This window comes from Siniperca chuatsi, linkage group LG10 (genome assembly GCF_020085105.1).
Source record: "Siniperca chuatsi isolate FFG_IHB_CAS linkage group LG10, ASM2008510v1, whole genome shotgun sequence".
NCBI lineage: Eukaryota > Metazoa > Chordata > Actinopteri > Centrarchiformes > Sinipercidae > Siniperca > Siniperca chuatsi.
Genome location: NC_058051.1, coordinates 30,178,240 through 30,198,530, shown reverse-complemented (window position 1 = coordinate 30,198,530; position 20,291 = coordinate 30,178,240). Strand labels below are relative to the sequence as shown.

The window sequence follows — 20,291 nt, the reverse complement described above, 5'->3', positions numbered from 1 at the left end:
TGTGGTGCAGTCGAAGTAGAAAGTAGCAGAAAATGAAAATACTCAAGTAAAGTACAAGTACCTCAAACTGTATTCTCACCTTGCTGCAGTGATGTACAGGTGTACTCCAGGACACCGTGACATCACTGTTGGGTGTGGTTACAGGTGTAATGAAGCAAACTTCTCACCGCAGCCATCAGTGATGAGAACCAGACTGAAACTTTCAACCACAGGACGAAGAAACGCGGCGCAAACAACAACTGCTTCCTTCCTTCCTCATGAAACCAGCAGACTGTTTACGCATTTTAAATCCTGCATTGTTAACATCCGTGCTTATTAGCTTCTTCTCCTCTGCTTTTGTTGGCGCATTGCTGCGTTTGCTTGGCGTGTTACCGCCACCTGTTGATCAGTGGCATATTGCGAAACCATCGGCAGGAACGTGTACGAGATAAACTAAACGGGGAGCGACTCACAGAAAAACAACCTCCGTAACGCTACTGGAGGTCTGAGACTCCACAGGGAACCTTTACGTTACTAAGAGCCACTTTAGGACTCCATTTTAAAGGATTAGAGTCTCCAGCCCAGCCTGAGGGGTGGAGTTCCCCTTTAATGGTAATCATGTCTCAACACAGGCCGTCCTGCCAGGACCCGCCGGACACACATTCACACCTACAGACAGTTTACAGACTGTGGGACTTCAGACTGTGGGAGGAAACCAGCAGAGACCAGGTCAGACCTGAACACATGGAGGACCGGAGTCCGGCTCTGATTGGACAGCTGACTCTGCTCTCCAGTGTGTGTGTGTGTGTGTGTGTGTGTCGGGAGGTGCGGTCAGCGCAGCGTGTCTCCTCTCTCCCCTCAGGCCTGTTTGTTTTGGAAGCAGAACAGAGAGCTGCTGACACACACACACACACACACACACACACACACACACACACACACCCATCCTCCTGGGACGTCCCCTCCAGCTTCCTGTCGCCTTGTTCTCTCCTAATATACTGATGACATCACCCTCTCTGAGCCAATCAGCTGTCAGATCAGCTGATATAAGAACAACACTTATAGATGGGAAATCCATTATTATTGTTGCCACGGCGACGATTATTACTACTACAACTAGAACTGCTGTGTACTAATGATACTGTTTCTATCAGAACAACTGACGCAGCTGATACTACTACGATACTGCTAGTACTGCTGCATGTAAATTGTAAATTGCATGTTTGTCACTTAAATGTTTCAGATCATCAAACAAATTTAAATATTAGTCAAAGACAACACAAGTAAACACAAAATGCAGTTTTTAAATGAAGGTTGTTATTATTAAGGAAAACTAAATCCAAACCTACATGGCCCTGTGTGAAAAAGTGTTTGCCCCCTAAACCTAATAACTGGTTGCTCCACCCTTAGCAGCAACAACTGCAATCAAGCGTTTGCGATAACTTGCAGTGAGTCTTTTACAGCGCTGTGGAGGAGTTTTGGCTCACTCATCTTTGCAGAATTGTTGTAATTCAGCCACATTGGAGGGTTTTCGAGCATGAACTGCCTTTTTAAGGTCATGCCACAGCATCTCAATAGGATTCAGGTCAGGACTTTGACTAGGCCGCTCCAAAGTCGGTCGGCCTCACTAGAATGCTGTATCATGCAAAAAAAATAAGAAATTAGGAAGGGGGCAAACACTTTTGCACACCACTATATATAGGAAATAAAAGTTAGAGTTGTTATTTTTTGAGGAAAAGTTGTCTAATATTGAAAGAATAAAGTCAGAACTGTATAAGAAAAAGGTTGTTTTATTTCATAACTAAAGTAGTGATTTAAACAGAAAAACATCTTTTGCACTATTGTCACTTCTAACAGTATTTAAGTTCAGGATTTCTTGATTTTAATTTCAGTTTGGTTTGAGTTTAGTAAAGAACAGATGTGTGAGAACACGTGAGTGAACACGTGTTTCACTCAGGAAACTTAAAGCTTCTTCCATCACTCTCTTTCTTCTCTGCATCAATCTCACGTGAACCCTGGAAGCTGAGGTCAGAGGTCGGCTGGGTCGAAAACTTAACCATCGATCGTAAAGTAAACCTGACGTCTGCGGTGTTTACAGGCTCTCGTGTGGTTAAATACATCGGTTTGACCGCCGCAAGAGTCCTGATCAAAAAAAAACAACAAAAGATGAAAGCTGACAACACCGTGACAGTGATGGATGATCTCTCTGCAGGTTGATTTGAATAGAAATGAACAGAAAGCAGTCGCTGCCTGGAAGGAGTGAGAGCTGGTATTTAAAACCCAGACCTTCGTAATGCAGACAGGTTTCAGTGTGAATCAGGCTGCCAGCTGTGTGTGTGGACAGTCAGAGCTGACGTGATTATGTTGTTAGAGGCAGACTGGGCCCGAGTCCCAACAACAGGCTCTGCTGCTGGACTCAGTGGGATCACACTGAACAAAATATCCCACCTTAAACCAGTCCAAGATCTGAAGGATTCTGCTACTGGGTTCAGATTCTTTTAGCGGTTTCCAACACAAATGAACTGAATTTCAACCGCAGGACTTAAAACAACGATCATTTATATCTCTATCTGACTGAAACTTAACACTGCTGCAGCTTCTCACTTAAAGGAATAGTTCAGTCTCACATCTGTGTGTTCAGCACGGAGCTGGAGTCAGGACCTGGTTAGCCTAGCTTAGCATAAAGACTGGAGGCAGGGGGAAACAGCTAGCTGTTTGTCTCTGTCCAAAGTTCACCTACCAACATCTCTGCAGCTCAGGTTTATCTTGTTTGTTTAATCTGGACACAAACAGAAGTGTCAAAACCACAGTTTGTTGTTTTAGGAGGAGGTATGTGCTGGTTCTTACTGAACAAAGGCCACAGTTATAAAGAGTTTTAACCTTTTTCACACATTCAGAACTCCCTTTGCAATTCTGCCCACAACAAAATCTGTCAAATTTAAAGAGTCCACAGTGAATCTCAACACTGCAAGGTGCTTTAGTTCTGTTGGTTAGCATTGTTAGCTTTAAGTCTTCATTGTCCCTGTAGGGAGTTTTGCTGCTGGTCGGTCTGGTGCCTCTGGTCAGCTGCCAGGCTGTGCAGGCCCGAGTCAGGGACGGTTTTAATTTACGGTAACAAACTCTTACTTGTATAAATGACCACCTACATTTTGCTTTGCTTTGCATTTTATCTTTTTATAAAACAGTTTTAGCCCCCTGTTACACACCCATTCAGAACTCCCTTAACTAAATCTTACATAAATAATAAGTCCTCAGTGAATCTCAGTGCACTAAAACTCACTTGGTCGTGTTGGTTAGCGTTATTAGCTAATTATTAGTCTTTTATGTCAAGTTTCCTTAGAGAACAAAGGACCTGTAAGACCTGGATACTGCCGAGTCCTTTCCAAAAAGAAGCTGCTGTATGAAAACTTTCCATGTGTGTTTGCTTGCTTTACTGCACATGACATATTTACAGACTTTCGGAAACTTTCTGGGAAGCATTTTACTCTGAAAGAAGATTCCTGAGGATCTCATCAGGTGCTCAGAGTGGAAATGATTGAAGGAACTTTGTGGATTATCTACTTTAGATGCTCGGTTCTCTCTGAAATCCTCTTCATCCCTCAGAAGCTGCTGTCATCTTGCCTTTGAGCAAGGCACCTGACACCCAGCTGCTCAGTGGGCAGCAGTGGTGGAAGACTGAGGTTGGATCCCGGTTTAACTCGGTGTATTTGAAGCAGGGTGGAGCTGCAGTTTAAAAAAGTACATCTTTTAAAAAGTGAAAGTGTCTGGACACCCTGAGGTTTCCTCTGTGTGTGGTCGCACAAACTGAACGCCGTCATGTGGCTTTCTACCAGCGCTGCTTCCGGTTCCACGTCCACTTCCTGTTTGGTCTTCGCTCTGCCTCAGACCGCCGCAGTTAGAACTGGTTTAATAAATCATACTGGACAGAAGAGACTGTCCCAACTCTCATGTTTGTCTGATCTGATAGTAGTGATGAACCTTTGGGGAACAGGTGAGGTCACTGCAGTATTTTCAAATTGTAGTGAATTAAAACTTGGCTGTTCCTAAAACCACCTGACACTGGATTTATTTTAAACATGTAACCAGGGTACATTTGGGTTTCCAGGCTGGTGTTGTGACCTCTCATCACTGAGACCTCTGAAGGTAAATAAACCCTGCAGGAGTTTCACTCTGATTTAAATGCCAGAAAACCCAAAAATGCATCTGGAAAAATACAACAAACGAAGAGACGCTGTTTTTTCATTTTACGAGTCTGAATTATGATGTGAAGGACACTTTTTCAGAAGTTTTAGTACCAGCAGGGCTGAAATACTGAGGTCCTCCCAACATCCCCCATCCCTGGAACAAGGAAGTCTCTAAATAAAGTACACCACTTGGATTTTTCATAGTTTTTTTGTCAGTTCAACTGCATTTTTTAAATGTTATCTGCCAAAATGGGGGTCTGTTTCAAAGCCTTCTCCACACTGCTGGGAACAAGGGTGTAGTTTCCACAGGGAAGGGGGCATTTTCTTTTTTCGTATTATCAACATTACGATTAACAAGCCCTGAAATGAGTACAAAGCCTTGGAAACAGCAGAGGACAGAAAGAAGTGAGACAGAAGTGGAGGAGGGAGATGGACAGAGAGGAAAACAGTCTGACAGACGGAGATAAAGTCAACAGAGAGTTTGAGTTACGACTTGTTGTTTTTAATTCTGCCATAACGCACAGCGAGCAGCAGAGCAGCAGAGCCTCCAAAGGTCTCTGTGGAGGGTCCGCTCGTCTCAACGCTGCACAAACTAAGAATTATGGGCTTTTCCTGCTTCACCAGGACCAGCAGTTAACTGAACCACAGCAGAGAGAGACACAGCGAGGCACTGATACTGTCAGGGTCGCAGGTTCAATTCCCTGTGTGACCAGAGCAAGGCACCAACACACCTTTTCAGACTTGTGGTAAAGGAATAGTGTAAAATTCTGGGAAATACAACTTATTTACTTATTTCTGTGTGTTCACATGCAGTCAGTCAGGGTGTTGTTAGCCTAGCTTAGCATAAAGACTGGAAGCAGGGGGGAACAGCTAGCCTAGCTGCACCTACCAACACCTCTAAAGCTTATTGATTAACATGTTGTATCTTTAGTTTCTGAAATCTCTCAGACTGTCAGTGGTCCGGGAATATAAAAACCTTATTGATGAGACACTCTGAGTCTTATATATTAATAGTGCAACATTAAAAACGTTAATAGCAATCAATCTTGTCACCCCAATTATTATTCTTTGTCTTGTTTCTATTTGGGGGATAATGACGCTGATGACGATAAAGAGCGCGATTTCTGACTCAAATTGCAGCTACCGCGCGCAATAGATTAGCGCGATTACGCGGATGCATCTCTACGTGTGCTGATGTCTCTTTTCGTGCTCTGCTGTCAGTGATACTGTCTGAAGTCTTTGTCCTGCACATGCTCACATGTAAAAAGCAGATTAGAAACCTGGTTACACGTTTAAATGAGCAACTAATCATCTTCCTCCCGGAGAAATCCGGCTGGGGAATCAGGCTTCTCTAATTCCCTCCCTTGATTATGGGAAGCTGGTTTCTCATATACATGTTGCTTCAGAAATCAGATTACTGCAGAAAGCAGACAGCCCCCAACTACTTAAACACACAGACTGTAAAGTGCACGGGGAACACGTGAGATTATTTCACCCAGCTTGCATTACCCCTGTTTTAAGAAAAACTGGAATCTGAGACAAAACGACTTGCAAACATGAATGTTTTAAAAATAAATGTTAATCAAGTTTGAAGGTTATTTATTTCTGTCTGTCTGTTAAGTATGATAAGTGAAAGGTCATGTTTGTCTCTGGTATCTGCTCCACAGATCGGTTTCGGTCCAAGAATCAGGTGATTTGATTGTGAGTTCAGAGTTACAATAAAAGATAAATAAAGTTTTCTGGAAGCTGCAGCTCTGACATTTACAGAAGGATTCAAATCTGACTGTTACACTTCGCTCTCTCTCCTTTAGCCCTGCGCTCGTCCAGCTTCTCTGTCGTATTTCTGTGGTTTCTCCGTCGTGACGACGGACAGAGTGTCTCTGTTTTTAGTCTCTCGCCAAATTACCAAATGAACCCACTTCTCCTTAATTCAATTCATTAAAGTCTGAGCTCTCGTCCCAGCGAGAGCCAATCAGAGCGGTCCAGTTAGAAACCACTGGAATGCTTTGCAGAGACGACGAAATGAACGTTTACTGACCTGAAGCCAGTCGGTAAGAACAGGCAGATTAATAAACAGTGTGATGCTGAGTTTGTGTTTGGGCTGCTGTCCGTCAGTCAGGGTGAACAAATGACACTTGTGACACATCAGTCGGTCCTGAAGAGACCACGACCAACAGATGGATTATCAAGTTGATATTCTTTTAGGGGTGAAACTAACGATTTTTCTCATTATCATATAATAATAATAATCATATAATTTCTCAACCTGCGCTAACTTAATGTTTAAACTATGATCCCTGTCGGCGGACAGGTACTCGCTAGAGTCCATGTGAACTACGACGTTGTTACAGCACCTCACAGCTTCTGAGCCTATGTGCAGCCCCCTCATCCCTTTGAATACATGTGTTCATGTGTGTTCAGTGGGGGAGAGCAAAGAAGCTCAGGCTCGTCCACCGAAAAAGGCGAACCAGGCTCAGATTTTGCCACATTGCGTTGGCCAATCAAATACATGGACGAACACGTTTCCCTGGTGGATTACTTTGTAGCACAAACGCTGTACAGTATTATCAATCTTAAACGTTTAGGTATGCTTTTTTTCTTTAGATTTATTAATGATTTTATTTTTCCGTTATTTTCGTTGTTGTTTTCAGCTGCAGTCTGTCCTTTTCTCCTGCGTAATAATTTAAAACCAGTCACTGCCTGGAAGAAGAAAATCAAATAGCTAATAGCTGATTTGGAAAATGATCATTTATAATTTAATGTTCTAAAACATGAAAAATGTTTCAGTCTTTATTAAATCTCAGTCTGATGTGGATTTTCAGACTTTCAGCGGTGGTCTTCAGCAGAGCCCCGGGCAGTTTGTAATCCTCGTCTATTTCTAAACGTCTGGTTGTTGTTGAAGCGTTGGAGAGCGTTTGTTGGACTGCAGCAGCTCAGAGAGCAGAGGAGGAGGAGGAGGAGGAGGAAGAGGAGGAGGAGGAGGAGGAGGAGGAGGCTTCACTAAACATAGAACAAGTGTTCTCCGCCAACATCTACAACCAAACCCAGCCATTTCCACCAAGCTGTTCTCTACACAGACTACACCTCCGGCTATTCCTCCCTCCCTCCCTCTGTTCCTCCCTCCATCCGTCGCTCTCAGAGGTCAGCTTCCAGAGGAATATCTCCCCATATGAATGAATATTAAAGCAGCAGCTGTGTGGGAGGAGAGGTGAGATGGGGTGAACGCCGAGAGGATTCATTCACATCACCCAGCCTCCATTTTTACTTTTCAGGCAATTAAAATTCATCCTTCACATGGCTGGAAAATGGAGATGGCTGTGAGGTCAAATGTGGAAAGGAGAAGAGCTTTTCAAATGCATCTTTTAATTTTAATGACTGCTGATGATGTAGATGAATGTGTCTGAAGTGTCGAGGAGGATGTATGTAGAAGTTTCCTTCTGTCGAAAACAACCAGAGGATTAGGATCAATGAGTTAGATCACTTACTGACCTTTCAAATCAATCATGTTGTGAACGGGTCTATTTTACGATAATAAAGTCCTTGAAATTCAACCTTCTAAAATGATTTTGCTCAATAAGATTGGATCTTATATAAAGGATTACAACTTTTAAGTGAATCTTCTTGTAAAAATAATCCAGTGGAAGAAGAATCTTAATGATACAGATTCCATTTTGTTTTCTATGATTTTTACTAGCAACCGCATAATAAATACTAAATACTTTAATAAGATAAAAACAGGGAAGGGTTGTTTAAACATAGACGATGCACAAAACAGGAACGGACTGCGATGATGTAATGGTTAATTATCACATGCTGTGAACCCCAAACTTGAACTTTTGTTGTTTTCAGAGGAGTTGAATTAACCCTCCGACTCTTCTGTAATTAAAACACTGCTTCACTTGGACAGCGACTTTCATTTCTTCATGTCCCTTATTAAGTTCCACTGATTGGTTTAACTGCGAGCTGTTGATCATTTAGTCAAACAGTCAGATTAACTACAAAGCTTCGGAAAGAACGACAAATGTCATCAAAAGAACTAATTAAATACATTTTTAGAAAAGAAAAGTTCATCTTCTGAACCTGCCAGCCTACAGTCTGTGCTGGTGTCTACATCAATATCAAAGTGTTGAACTAAGAACATACTGATCACATCCAAAAGGTTTGTCGTGGAAACATAAACTTAACCCAATGAAGGCCTGAGAGGAAAAGTCAGGAAGTCAGCAAAATAATTAGGAATCATCTTCTTGAGACGGCGAATATCTGCAGGAATTGAAGCAGGATTTCGCACTCTACACCAAACTACTGATTGGCCCAACAGACCAGCAAGTGGATCATTCAGCTATCGATTCTCCTAAAACACAGAAATCTTTGGTCCATGATCAGGTTTTTTTGGAGAGCAAAGATGATTAAAACTCATTAAGATGAAATAATTCCTCATGGAGTCCACCTTACAGCTGCATACTGTCCTTTCATTGGTTTGGGTTTGGTAGTTTTCCCCACACAGTGGAGGGAAGCTTTCTGCAGCTCAGACTGAGCCAAGTCTTAAATCCTCCAGAGAGGTCGGACTCTGTCCTGCAGGGAAACAGCGAGTCTTTAACCGACTGCAGAGCTCTGAAGGAGACAGAAAACAGACACTTTGTGCTGCTAAGTGGGACATTTTTCTGACAGCAGTCTCTGCAGCTTTCAGCGAGATGAACTGAGGCCGCACAACGCTAACGAGACAAGTTTACAGCTCCAGACGAGGCTGAGAACGTCTCTGCAGAGACGCCGGCTCCGTCTGTCTGTCCTGCTGTACGGCCGGGAGTCGGTCTGAACCGCTACTGATCCTGTGTCAGTCCTGGATCCTGCTTCTACACCTCTCTGCTGTTTATCTGTACCTGCCTTGCGAATAAAAACCCTGGAAATGAACAGACTGTGTTTGCTGTGTTATGAAATCAAAACAACGTTCGGCTTATTTTCAGCTCCAGATAACAATAATAAGGACAGAGCCACCGGCAGCAGAGAGCAGGCTGAGCACATATGGAGGTGTGACCGGGGAGGAGAAAGAAATGAAATATTTATCAGATACCTGCTGCGTATGGTTATTATTATCATTATTATTATTATGGAGTCACTGCTAAAGGCTGGAACATGTCTCTCTGTCTCTACTTGGAATGTAACTAAGTACATTTACTCAAGAGCCGTACTTAAGTGCAAATTTGAGGTACTGGTACTTTACTTGAGTATTTTCTTTTCATGCCACTTTTTCTGCTGCTTCTACTTCACTACAGCTCGGAGGGAAATATTGTACTTTTTACTGCACTACATTTATCTTACAGCTTTAGTTACTAGTTGCTTTACAAATTAAGATTTTTGCACACAAATACGGCTGAAACAATTAGTTGATTGCCAGAGCATTTGTTGATTTTTAAATAAGGTCTAAATTGGCACACACTGATGTAGAGGGCGCTGTTGAGCAAGCAGTACACCTGAGTTATGACCGTTTAAAGCACCAACTACAGGTAAAAGAAAACAAAATGATGCCGGGTGACTCAGAGGTGATAGCTGCACAATGTCACAACGTGTTCATGAGTTTAATCTTCACCCACATGACGGTGAAAATCGGCTTCAAGCTAAATGCCTCGTGGTATCAATAATCACAGTAAAGCGAAGCAGTTGATTTGTTGAAAGATGGACGACAGGAAACTAAAACGTGATGAGAGACGACAATCAAACCTGAGAGGTGGAGCAGGAAATACAGACACAAACTGTTCTGTTTCCAAAGAACTATAAGAGCCTGCAGTGATTTTAAACATGAATAAGACAATTTTCTCTCCATCTTTTCTCCTCTCCTCTGTAAATAGAAACACTAGAAAGCAGTCAAAGACCCAACAGCAATTTTAAAACATTCATGCAGCCATTTTCTCTCAGCAGAGGAAGCAGCAGCTCTCAAAAAACTCTACAGTTGTTTCTTTTCGGACTTTCTGTCCTCTCTTTTCTCTTTTTGTCCTTCCTTCCTTTCCCACATTATGAAAGCAGCATAAACAAATTCAACACAAACATTTCTGCTCTCTCTGCAGCCCAAAATCTTTTCTCCTCAGAAACACACCAAACTGCAGAATCAACATATCAACCAGCAACATCCCTCCACCCTTCCTTTCTTTCTTCCTACCTTCTTCAGCTGTCCACTCCGGGTTCCCACGAACACCACCGTGTGTTCTCCGTAGGTGTAAGCGGCCACGGCGCCCATGCCCTCCGTCCGGTCCTCGTACAGCGGGTTTCCCTCGATGACCCTCAGGCCTCCGAGCGGCTGATTCAACACCAGACCACAGAAATCATCTCCAATTTGCTTCGGCTGTGGAAGAGGGAGGGAGGAGAAATTATTAAAAAGACCGTTCCTTTATTTTAGTAGATATAAAAACGATACGACTACCCGCTAACACAGATAAAACTAATCTTGTAGGGAAATAAATAGAGGAAAATTAAACTTTGAGGTAAGTATTAAAGAAATACAACATCTGCGAAACACTGTGGGGTTTGTCTTTATTTCATGTGTTTTTATCAGACTGCAGTTAAACTTGTTTCCCTTGAGATGACCTGAAACATGTATATCACTTTATCACGTCAGTATGTCATGTACTCTACTGACTTAGTGCAAAGCAAATTTTAGACACAAGTGGATTTGAATTCACCCTACGATTCACCCACAATAAGGTGACTACGTGTCCACCAAGTTGAACATGTTTCAACTTGAGCAAAAACGCTCCGTTTATCCTGAAGATTCATGACCCCACTTAGTAAACACACAGAGAAAAAAGGACGAGGAAAATCTGGAGGTAAATAACAGAAAGAACTGGAGCTTCTGGTGAATTTAAAGATCACAAACATGGTCGGCAAACATTGTTAGCTCACCACAGGTAACCTCCGTACAGTCCATTGGCTGTGTGGTGCAAATACACACAAACTCAACAAGAGCAGTGCAGCAGTCAAATTCATGCAGAACAATGTAAAATGCTTCAGTGTCGCAAGAGTAACTGAAATCCTGTCAACAACAAACTTAACGGACTGTAACTAGCTTCATTGTTAGCTGTTTCATTATTTTTATTTTATTATTATTATTATTATTTAAGCTGCTGTCGTCTCATCAATATGAATCTAAATCTTCCTCTAATTTAAAATCTTTTTATGAAGGCTGTTGTTTAGACTGTATATATATATATATATATATATATATATATCTCGATCGAGAGGATCGGACTCTGGAATAAACTCACTCCGTTAAACTCTGCTGGTTGACTGAACGTACTGCTGCTGTCAGTCCAGAGAGACACATGAGATCGCATTCACTGAGAAATATATTAATAATATTATAATATTCTCTTATAGAGAAGAGTTATGGTCGGCACAAAAAGTGACTCGATTTGTCACCAAGTGCTTTTTTGACAAAACGTCGCCAAATCCAGCAAGCAAACTGATTATCAAGTTTTGTGTTAATACTTTTTACATCATTGAAAAGTCAAAAGAAAGTCTTTGGACACATTATCAGAAATGCTCTTTTATCCTGCACGGGGGTGGCTGAGCCGACAAGGGCACAATTAGTGACACGTTTATTTACGTATTCAATCAAACATGCGCCTGTAGCCTTAAATATCTCCTCAGCAGATCAATGAATCTGAAAATCTCCACTGACTCAAGTCAGAACAGCGAGTGTTGTGTTGGAACTATAGTCCCCACATGGTCATACAAACAGAAGTGAGTTGACAACACTTTTTTTTTTTTTTTTTTTTTTTTGCATGGGGACGACCAGATGTTGCGTACGATGTGATCTGTTATATGCGTTTCATGTTTCGGTGTAGAGATTATATAGAAACAGGGAGGAGCAGCGTTATTACAGGGTCCACACACACACACACACACACACACACACACACACACACACACAGAGGTTGGCTAACACCCTGTCATTAGCGGGTTAAGGACTTGATGCATCACAGCAACAGAACAGGGTGGAAACTCTGAAACACCAAAAACGTTGGTTTAACTGCACTTAAGAGGACTCAGATCTGCTCTCTGAATCATCTGATACTGTGAGTTTATATTTCAGACAAGCTATTTATAGTATATAATGTTTCTTTCCTTTTCTATACTTTCCCGTCCCTGTGTTTTATTCACTAAACATCCTGTCCTTGTAATATTATCTGTCTTTAAAAAAAAAACCCCACTCTAAAATGTAGTAAACTCTGCTTGCCGTAGATTCGTCCACAGCACAAACTACAGTGTCTGAGTGCAGATGGAGAACACAAGTATGTGAGTGCAGCATGGCTGCAGACAGTGTGGCTGGAGAACGGATCGGTGCAGAGACCACAATGAGCCCTTTAGCGTGGACGGAGAGCCACAAAAGAAAGAAAACAATGTTTTTAAATTTAGTCGACTTACGTTAGAAATGAAGCCAGACTTTGTTCATTAGATTGTGAGGCCTGGTGGACTGAGCTGTATGGCAGATCGCTGTTTGGATTATTGTCTTGAGTTGGCAGCAAGATCTGTGTGTTTTTCTTAAAAGTCGTGTTACTAGGGATGTCCCGATCCAATCTATTTTGGCCCCGATCCCGGGCATCTGCCCAATTTTAAAAGGTGCCCAATCTGATACTTGTTGATTAAATATCACACATAACACATCAAAATAACAGCTGTAGATCAAATCTGACACACCTTATTTTTCACGAGCTACTTGATCCGAATACTGAAGGTCCCGATTCAAAACTGTAAAGTTGACAGCTTAAATTATTGATCTGATACGACTGAAGGTTTAAGCGGAGAACGTGCCTCCTGAAACTGACGTGAGATCAGCTGGAGAGAAGACAGAAACACTCAGCGCTGCTGCAGAGTGACGCTTCTTTGACCTCATAAACCATCTTTGGCTGAGTTCAGACGCACAAACCGACAGCAACGCGTTTGATTTTGCTCTGTGATCGAGTTTCTGACCGAACGAACGTGAGTTCGTGACAGCTGATCTGAGCTGCAGCCGGACACGTTTGTCTTTTTAACGGTGAGCGCGACGTCAGCGCCGGCCGAGCACGAGCAGCTGCTTCCTGAAGGTTTCCTGCTCTGACGCTCGATAACAGGAGAGAGAGAAGAGATTTGTTACCGCCGGAGCAAATCTGTGTATTTTGTCAACCTCAGTGTCAGAACAGTCGCTCGCCAGCGCCCAAATAACTCTCATATGCAGTGAAACGCTCTCAGCGTCGAGCCGGCTGTCATTAAGGAGAGCAGCACTGCAACACCAGCAGGCTGCGGTGGACAAAACGCAGCAGAGTTCAGGGAAGAAACGCAGTACAGTAAAAAAAAGGATTTTGAACGGCTGTATTTTAGCTGATATTGATCCATTAAAATCTCCCAGGACCGGTCCTCATACTGATCATTGGGATCGGGTTGGGACATCTCTGCTTGCTGCTGATGGAAACGGCAGCGTGTTTGTTGCCAGCGTAACGAGACGCATGCAGCCACGCTTTGCATTCTGTCTGTTAGTTCATCACCAATTTAATATATATCGTACTGTTTGAGAAAGGTTACGTTACTCATAATTAGTGGAATAAACTGGAAACACTCAGGTGAGCAGCACACGATGGTTGGGACATGATAAACATGCAGCTGTGGAGACACACTGAAACATGTTGTGACCGACTCCGGTACAAGAAGCCCAGACTGCAGTAACAAACACAAGGGATGTGACACACTAAAGGGAAGGCTTTGTTTCAGTGAGGGTCCTCACAAGTGTAGAAATGTGTGTGTGTGTGTGTGTTGGTACGGCATAGAGATCATCATTAACTGTGAAGGAAGGTCCTGAAGGTACGAGACACACACACACACACACACACACACACACACACAGGACAGATTGTTGATTGTTACATGTTGTGCAGACAAGCAGCCTGCTGGTGACGCTTAATGAAAAACAAGACTGAAACACACACACACACACACACACACACACACACAAGTACAAACAAGAAAAGGGACGTTGTCATTTTACATCCTAACATCCATGCATGACACACACACACACACACACACACTCCCTGCTGTTTATGATAAAAGAAGGAGGTCAGAGCCTGGACACTGGCCCCGCCTCCTCTCTCTTTGCCCTCAAAAACACACACACACACACACACACACACACACACACACACACACACTACAGCAGCATGGGTCATTAGCTTATATTTCATTACTTTCATCAGCGTGTGGCTGATTAGCTGTGATTGGTTGGTTAGTTAGTTGGTTGGTTGGTTGGTTACCGGGGGCAACCCCCTCCCTCCCCCATCACTCCCACCATCCCCTTCCCAAATCCAAGCCTGGCCTCGGGACTCGTCTCCTGGCGGGTTTCCCTGCTTGGTTGCCATGGTTACCACTGCAGGCCATTACCGCCATGAATAAGAACATCATCTACCCCCCGACCTGAAATAACCCCACTGCAGACTGAGAGAGAGGGAGACTCAGGTTCCTTTCTCTTCCTGGTTTGTTTTGTACATGTTGTGTTATACATCATCCTTTATCCATCCATGCAAATAAAGTATATTCGTGCTTAAACTTCAAAGAGAGAAACTGGTTTCCTCTTTACAGAGTTGTAGCGTGTGTGTGTGTGTGTGTGTGTGTGTGTGTGTGTGTGCTGCAGCCTGTAGCCAGCCTCTGGCCAGATGATGTTCAGTATCCTCGGATGGAAAGAAACGATGAAAGAAACTGAGATTTCACTCGGTTTCAAACGTTGCTGGCTTTCATTTACCTGCTGAACCTGCTGAACCTGCGGGACTGGAACGTTTATTACTGATCAATTAATAACTTTATAAACCTGAGCAGCAGTTTCATATGTAATAATTCAGCTCAAGGTCTATTTAGTGTGTTTAAAAGGACACTAGTGTCCCTGTTATGATCGGGTCTTTGGTTTTCCAGTTATGTGTCGCTCGTGTAAACTTCTTATCCTGGTTCTGAGAAAAGCCGAGGAGGGTTTCGGATGTATAAATTACAAACACTGAAGCCAAGAGGTCTTAATGTGGACTTCCCCCTCAAGTGTGAAGTTATAATTTATAGATACCTCAGGCTATTAAGGATTTGCTTTTTGCTAATAGGATCCTCCTATTATTAGACCAATATGTCAATGGCCTGCCTTATTAGACGTAGCTAGCAACCACTATGGTCTGCACAGTTTGTGGTGAATAAACACAGAATAGCTAAAGGAGAAGGCTGCGTTTACCTGTTCGCATCAGACTGTGGTTCACACACACACACTGTCAGTTTCACTCTGAAATACACTGACACACACACAGACTGACCAAACTGATTCTGACGTCTCAAACGTTCTCTTGAGTTTAAACTCTTGGCTGTAAAACAGTTTGCGACAGGTGTCTTGATTTAATTTGTGACGCGCGCGGTGAAACTCACGGTGTGGATGCAGGGCAGCTCCTTGTTGAGTAACCACGGTAACGAGAGTCTTCCCTCCCCACGGTAACAGGAGCGGATCCTCTCTCTCATGGCCAGGTTGATGTCATGGAGGGTGAACAGACAGAGGACCGTCTCTCTGGGAGGGTTAGAGCGATTCTTCTGACCCTGAAAACACAAAAGAACACAACCCGAGTCTGAGAGGCGTCGGTTCAAACCCCAAAGAGACCGGAGGCCCCTGGAAGCAAGGCACTGCCACCAAAATAATGAACAAAGATTCATGTCCGAATAAGTCTGTTAGTCGACGAATGAAAGACTTGAGTCATAACATGGTTGGAAAGAAAAGACAAAGAAAGACACACGAAAAGATAAATAGAAAGAATTAAAGAGGAAAAAAAAACAAAAAACAAACTAAAGTAAAACAATAACATGGGAAAGAAACAGATAATTACAGAAAGAAAGGAGAGAGCCACAAGGAAGGACAGAAGGGAAGAGAAAGACAATCAAAACAACAACTGCAGGTATAAAAGAAAGAAAACAATTGCAGAAAAAGAAAGGAAGAGAGAAAAGATGAAAGACCAATCAGGACAGAGGATGCTGAAGGTAGATCACCTGTGAGAAGACAACGAAGAGGACGTCGTCGTCCTCGGACAGGCCGAGCGCCTGGGCCAGCCGCCGCCCTGGTTTCTGTTTGTAGGCGGCCTGGACCAGTCGGTACTCCACCCCGTCTTTGGTGCAGCCCAGAGGAAACTCCACGTACGAGTAGAACTCGGTGTCGTTGGAACACATCCTGACAATCTTAGAAGTGAAGAACTTCTCCCCGCCGGCGTCCATCTGCGTCAGCTGCGTGTCGAGCTGCAGAGTCAGGAAGTAGACGTAGGTGCGGCTGGAGAAACCGTAGACGTAGTAGATGTCGAAGGCCGGGTAGAGGGACAGCGTGTCTGACGGGATTTTGATCTGTGAAGAGACAAACTCGTCCTGGTAGACCAGTGAGAACATGTTGACGCTCTCCTCGTCCGCCACCAGCTTCCTGCTGGACAGCGTGGGGAAATACTCCGACTTTCCATCAATGGCGGCGCCGATGAACAGGCGGCTGCCGCCCTTCACCGGCTTCTTCCTCTTTGGGTCGGCCGTCCAGTCGTCCTCACCAACAACCACACCTGGAGAGGAGGAGGAGGAACAGATTCATGACACCTGTTTGCAGGTGTGCTTTCTACAAGCTGATGATTGACAGGTCTCTCCTTTAGTCAGACATCAACATGAACACGCCCTCCATCTGAATGAACCAATCAGGCACTTAAAACCCTTTTCTACTGCAGGAATTTAACGAAACATAACTCAACGTGTAGCCATTGTCTCTGGTTCTGCTTTGGTTTCCACTGTTCTCTCGAGTTCCTGGAACTAAACTGGGCCTCTGTTAAGGAGGTGAAATTAAATCCAAGTTCCGGGTACTTTCAGGGGTTGGTGGCAAAAACAGTGCAGCCAAACAAGATTATAGAGAAATAAAGAATCACAATGCACACAGTGGAGCAAACAGAAAAACTAGGTGGTTCGACGTGCTAGATGCCATTTTGGGCCACCAACCAGCGTCTGCCTGTACCTATGGACCACACAGTGGAGGCACACATGGTTCTCTTCACACTACATTCACACTTCCCACTACATGCCTGGATACACGGGCACACGTTTGTCGGGGCGTACAGTCCGTGCAGTCATAAATTTTGAGCTGCATGTAGACGGTCCGCATGGACCCTCGCGGATGCAGAAAGTAATTTGGGCTTAAAGGTGAAAGAAAATCAACCGTATCAGTTGATTCTGTCCTGCAGCTGCTTACTACACTTCTGGTACACTTAACTACCAGAAAAATGATGAGGTTGGTCCTGCTGCGTTTTTAGTGACGTATAATTGCAACATCCCAGTTTGTAAAACACAGTGGAAACACAAAAACCTTGTACCAAAGATGTATAAGATTTTTAAAGGTTCAGGGTAGGAGAAGCCCTAGGTTACAGGTTGATAAGTGAAAAGGGTTTTTACTGGTCTTTACTTCTAATTTTCAACAGCGTAAATGTCCTGCTGGTGTCCCATAGAAGCTGTTCTAGTATTAGCATCTAGTTCAGAACCATTTCAGAACTTAGAAACATGAGATCAAACCTTAACATTATGAGTTTACTAAATATTTAACTAAATAATATTTTATATCACACCACTGTAAGTTACATGTGATCAGAGAAATCCTTCCAGTGTGGTGTGTCAGCCAACTTACTGCAAAAACTGTCTTTAAGAAATCTGGCATGAAATATGTGAACTATGTCTGGTTGTCAATCATCTGCTGTTTTGTCCCGACAGTCTTCATTCAGGATTATGTTCAAACTAAAAACTACGGCAGCTGATTTATAATAAAAACCTGCTAAACATTATGACACCCTGACACATGATTGACACCTGTTGGGTGAAATGCTTCTCCAGCTTGTCAAGAACAAAGTCGAGAGGAAACACTAGAGCTTTGCTTTCTTTTTTGGCATCAAAATGATTAAAACTTTGACATGATATGAGTACAAAATCTGCAGAACGTCTTTGAATTAAACCTGAGGTGGAACAGACAGCAGGAACTTCTGGCTGTAGACAATACAACTGTGTATTTTAACCCAGAGACCATAACAGTGGATTTGTATTTCTATTTCATTAACTACAGATATCAATACAATTTTATGAAATACATGAACATTAAACAACAACAATAAACACACAAACATAAGGAAAAAGAGCAGAGGCGCTATTCCACACAATAAATATATTTATTTGTAATATTTTTTATGAAAGTGCTCGTTGTTTAGGACATCAACTACTAACTAAATTGATCACGAAACAAAATCTTGGTGGCTAACCACCTCTGCTAAACTGTTACCTTGAGAAAACCCAGATTTTCCAAAGAGATTGATTTCCTTCCTTCCAAGCAGCCATTGGCTAAAGTCACCTTTAATCAGAATTTAGTCACCCTTAACTATTGTCAAAGTAACAGGATGTGTTTAGCCTAGCTTAGCAGAAAGGCTGGAAGCAGGGGAAAACTACTAGCCAATAAAAGTTAAGAAATACACCTGCTAACAACTCCAAAGCTGTCTGATTTACATGATGCATCTTGTTAGCTAACAAGCTAGTCTAATCCAAACCGTCCTGTAGTCAGCTTGAGTTATAATCCATTTTGTTGAGTTATGCGCTAAGCTACCAGTATGTGTGCTAAGCTAGGCTAAAGACACCCTGGACCTATCTCTCTTACTCAACAAAACAAAATGTTGTGCTGCTGGGTGCAACACTTGCTGTGATGGAGGTGAAACTTTAGGAGGAAGGAGAAAACTACTAGCCAGTGTTAGCCACAACACAGTTAGCATAATCACTGTTCGGTTATTATGTTATGCTAGCTAAACAACTGGCATTTCTAATGTTATATTTGGTATTTGTAGCTAACCAGCACCAGAAGATGTTTAGCCAAGCTTAGCACAAAGACTGAAGGGCAGGGGGAAAGGGCTAGCTTAGCTACAGCAGTCTGTCTGATATACCAGTTAATAAAGACAGCATAGCTTAATACCATTGTGGCCAGCCAACAGTGAACATGCTGACAGATTAGCTTGCTAGCAGTAGTACTAACCTGGGTAAGACAAGCTAGAATTTAGTTAGCTTTTCTCACAATCCCAGGAATTACCATAAGCCTTTTGTGACCTTCCTAGGAATTCACGTTAGCCCTGGTTAACAGTTAGCTCTTGTAAAGGAATTGGTAAATGGCTGCATTTCTATAGCAACTTTTATCCAAAGCACTTTTGCATCTCATTCACCCACACACCCACACACACACTGATAAGGGAAGGACTTTGAGATGACGCTTGCAGTCACAGCACCCAGCGGTTGTTGGTCAACAAATAGCTCAGACGCTAACTGCTGCTAAAACCACAATGTCTCCTTTTTACATTTCTATTCCACTCTTTGTGCTAACCTATGCTAAACACATCCTGGACCTGTCTCCACTCAGGTGAAACTGACATCAATCTTCTCATCTGACTCTGGAGAAGATAACCCAGAGTTACCGTTAGCTAGTCAGTCTGTATTTAACGTTAGCCTGGGTTAACAGTTAGCTGGGTGATTTTATAAAAAAGGATTTCATAAGATTTAAAACTGTTGCTTTTAAAAATGCTGCTATTGTTTTCAAAAGTTCTTCAAAAGGTCTGTCCTATACAATCTTAATATTCTACCTGTTCAGGTGTATCTGACCCCGCCCCCTCCACCCCATCTTACCTGCCATCCCATCAGCCTCTCTGGCTCCAGACAAGTAGTGCTCTTTGCGGTGATGCGGCTCTCCCAGTTTGAAGAGATCCTCCAGTCTGAGGAACTGACAGACGCCCTGCCAGATCGACCCGCACGCCACCAGTCTGTTCCCAGTATAATCCACCAGTAAGAGCTTATTCACATTATCTGACGAGTTCAGTCTGAGGGCAGAGACAGACAGACAGGTGAGCAGCCTGACAGGTGAGACAGCTGTTAGACAGTTGACCTGGCTACCAATCTGCCACCAGACAGACAGGTGAAGCAGTGAGACAGACAGGTGTACCAGTGAGACAGGTAAAGCAGTAAGACAGGTAAAGTATTCAGAAAGACAGGCAAAGCAGTGAGACAGGTGAAGCAGACAGACAGGTGTAGCAGTGACACAGCGAGACAGATGGACAGATG

At 43.1% G+C, this 20,291-nt stretch overlaps 1 protein-coding gene across 5 annotated transcripts in view; it reads right to left on the bottom strand.

Moving 5' to 3' along the window:
- plxna3 (plexin A3) overlaps positions 1-20,291 on the bottom strand; it is a 137,971-nt gene that overhangs the window by 90,278 nt on the left and 27,402 nt on the right. For all 5 annotated transcript variants that reach the window (XM_044210247.1, XM_044210245.1, XM_044210248.1 and 2 more), the window contains 4 exons: positions 19,860-20,050; positions 16,188-16,735; positions 15,579-15,743; positions 10,315-10,497 (listed from right to left, as the gene is read on the bottom strand). In XM_044210247.1, coding sequence (XP_044066182.1) covers positions 10,315-10,497; positions 15,579-15,743; positions 16,188-16,735; positions 19,860-20,050 — 1,087 coding nt within the window. The remainder of the gene's footprint in view (positions 1-10,314; positions 10,498-15,578; positions 15,744-16,187; positions 16,736-19,859; positions 20,051-20,291) is intronic.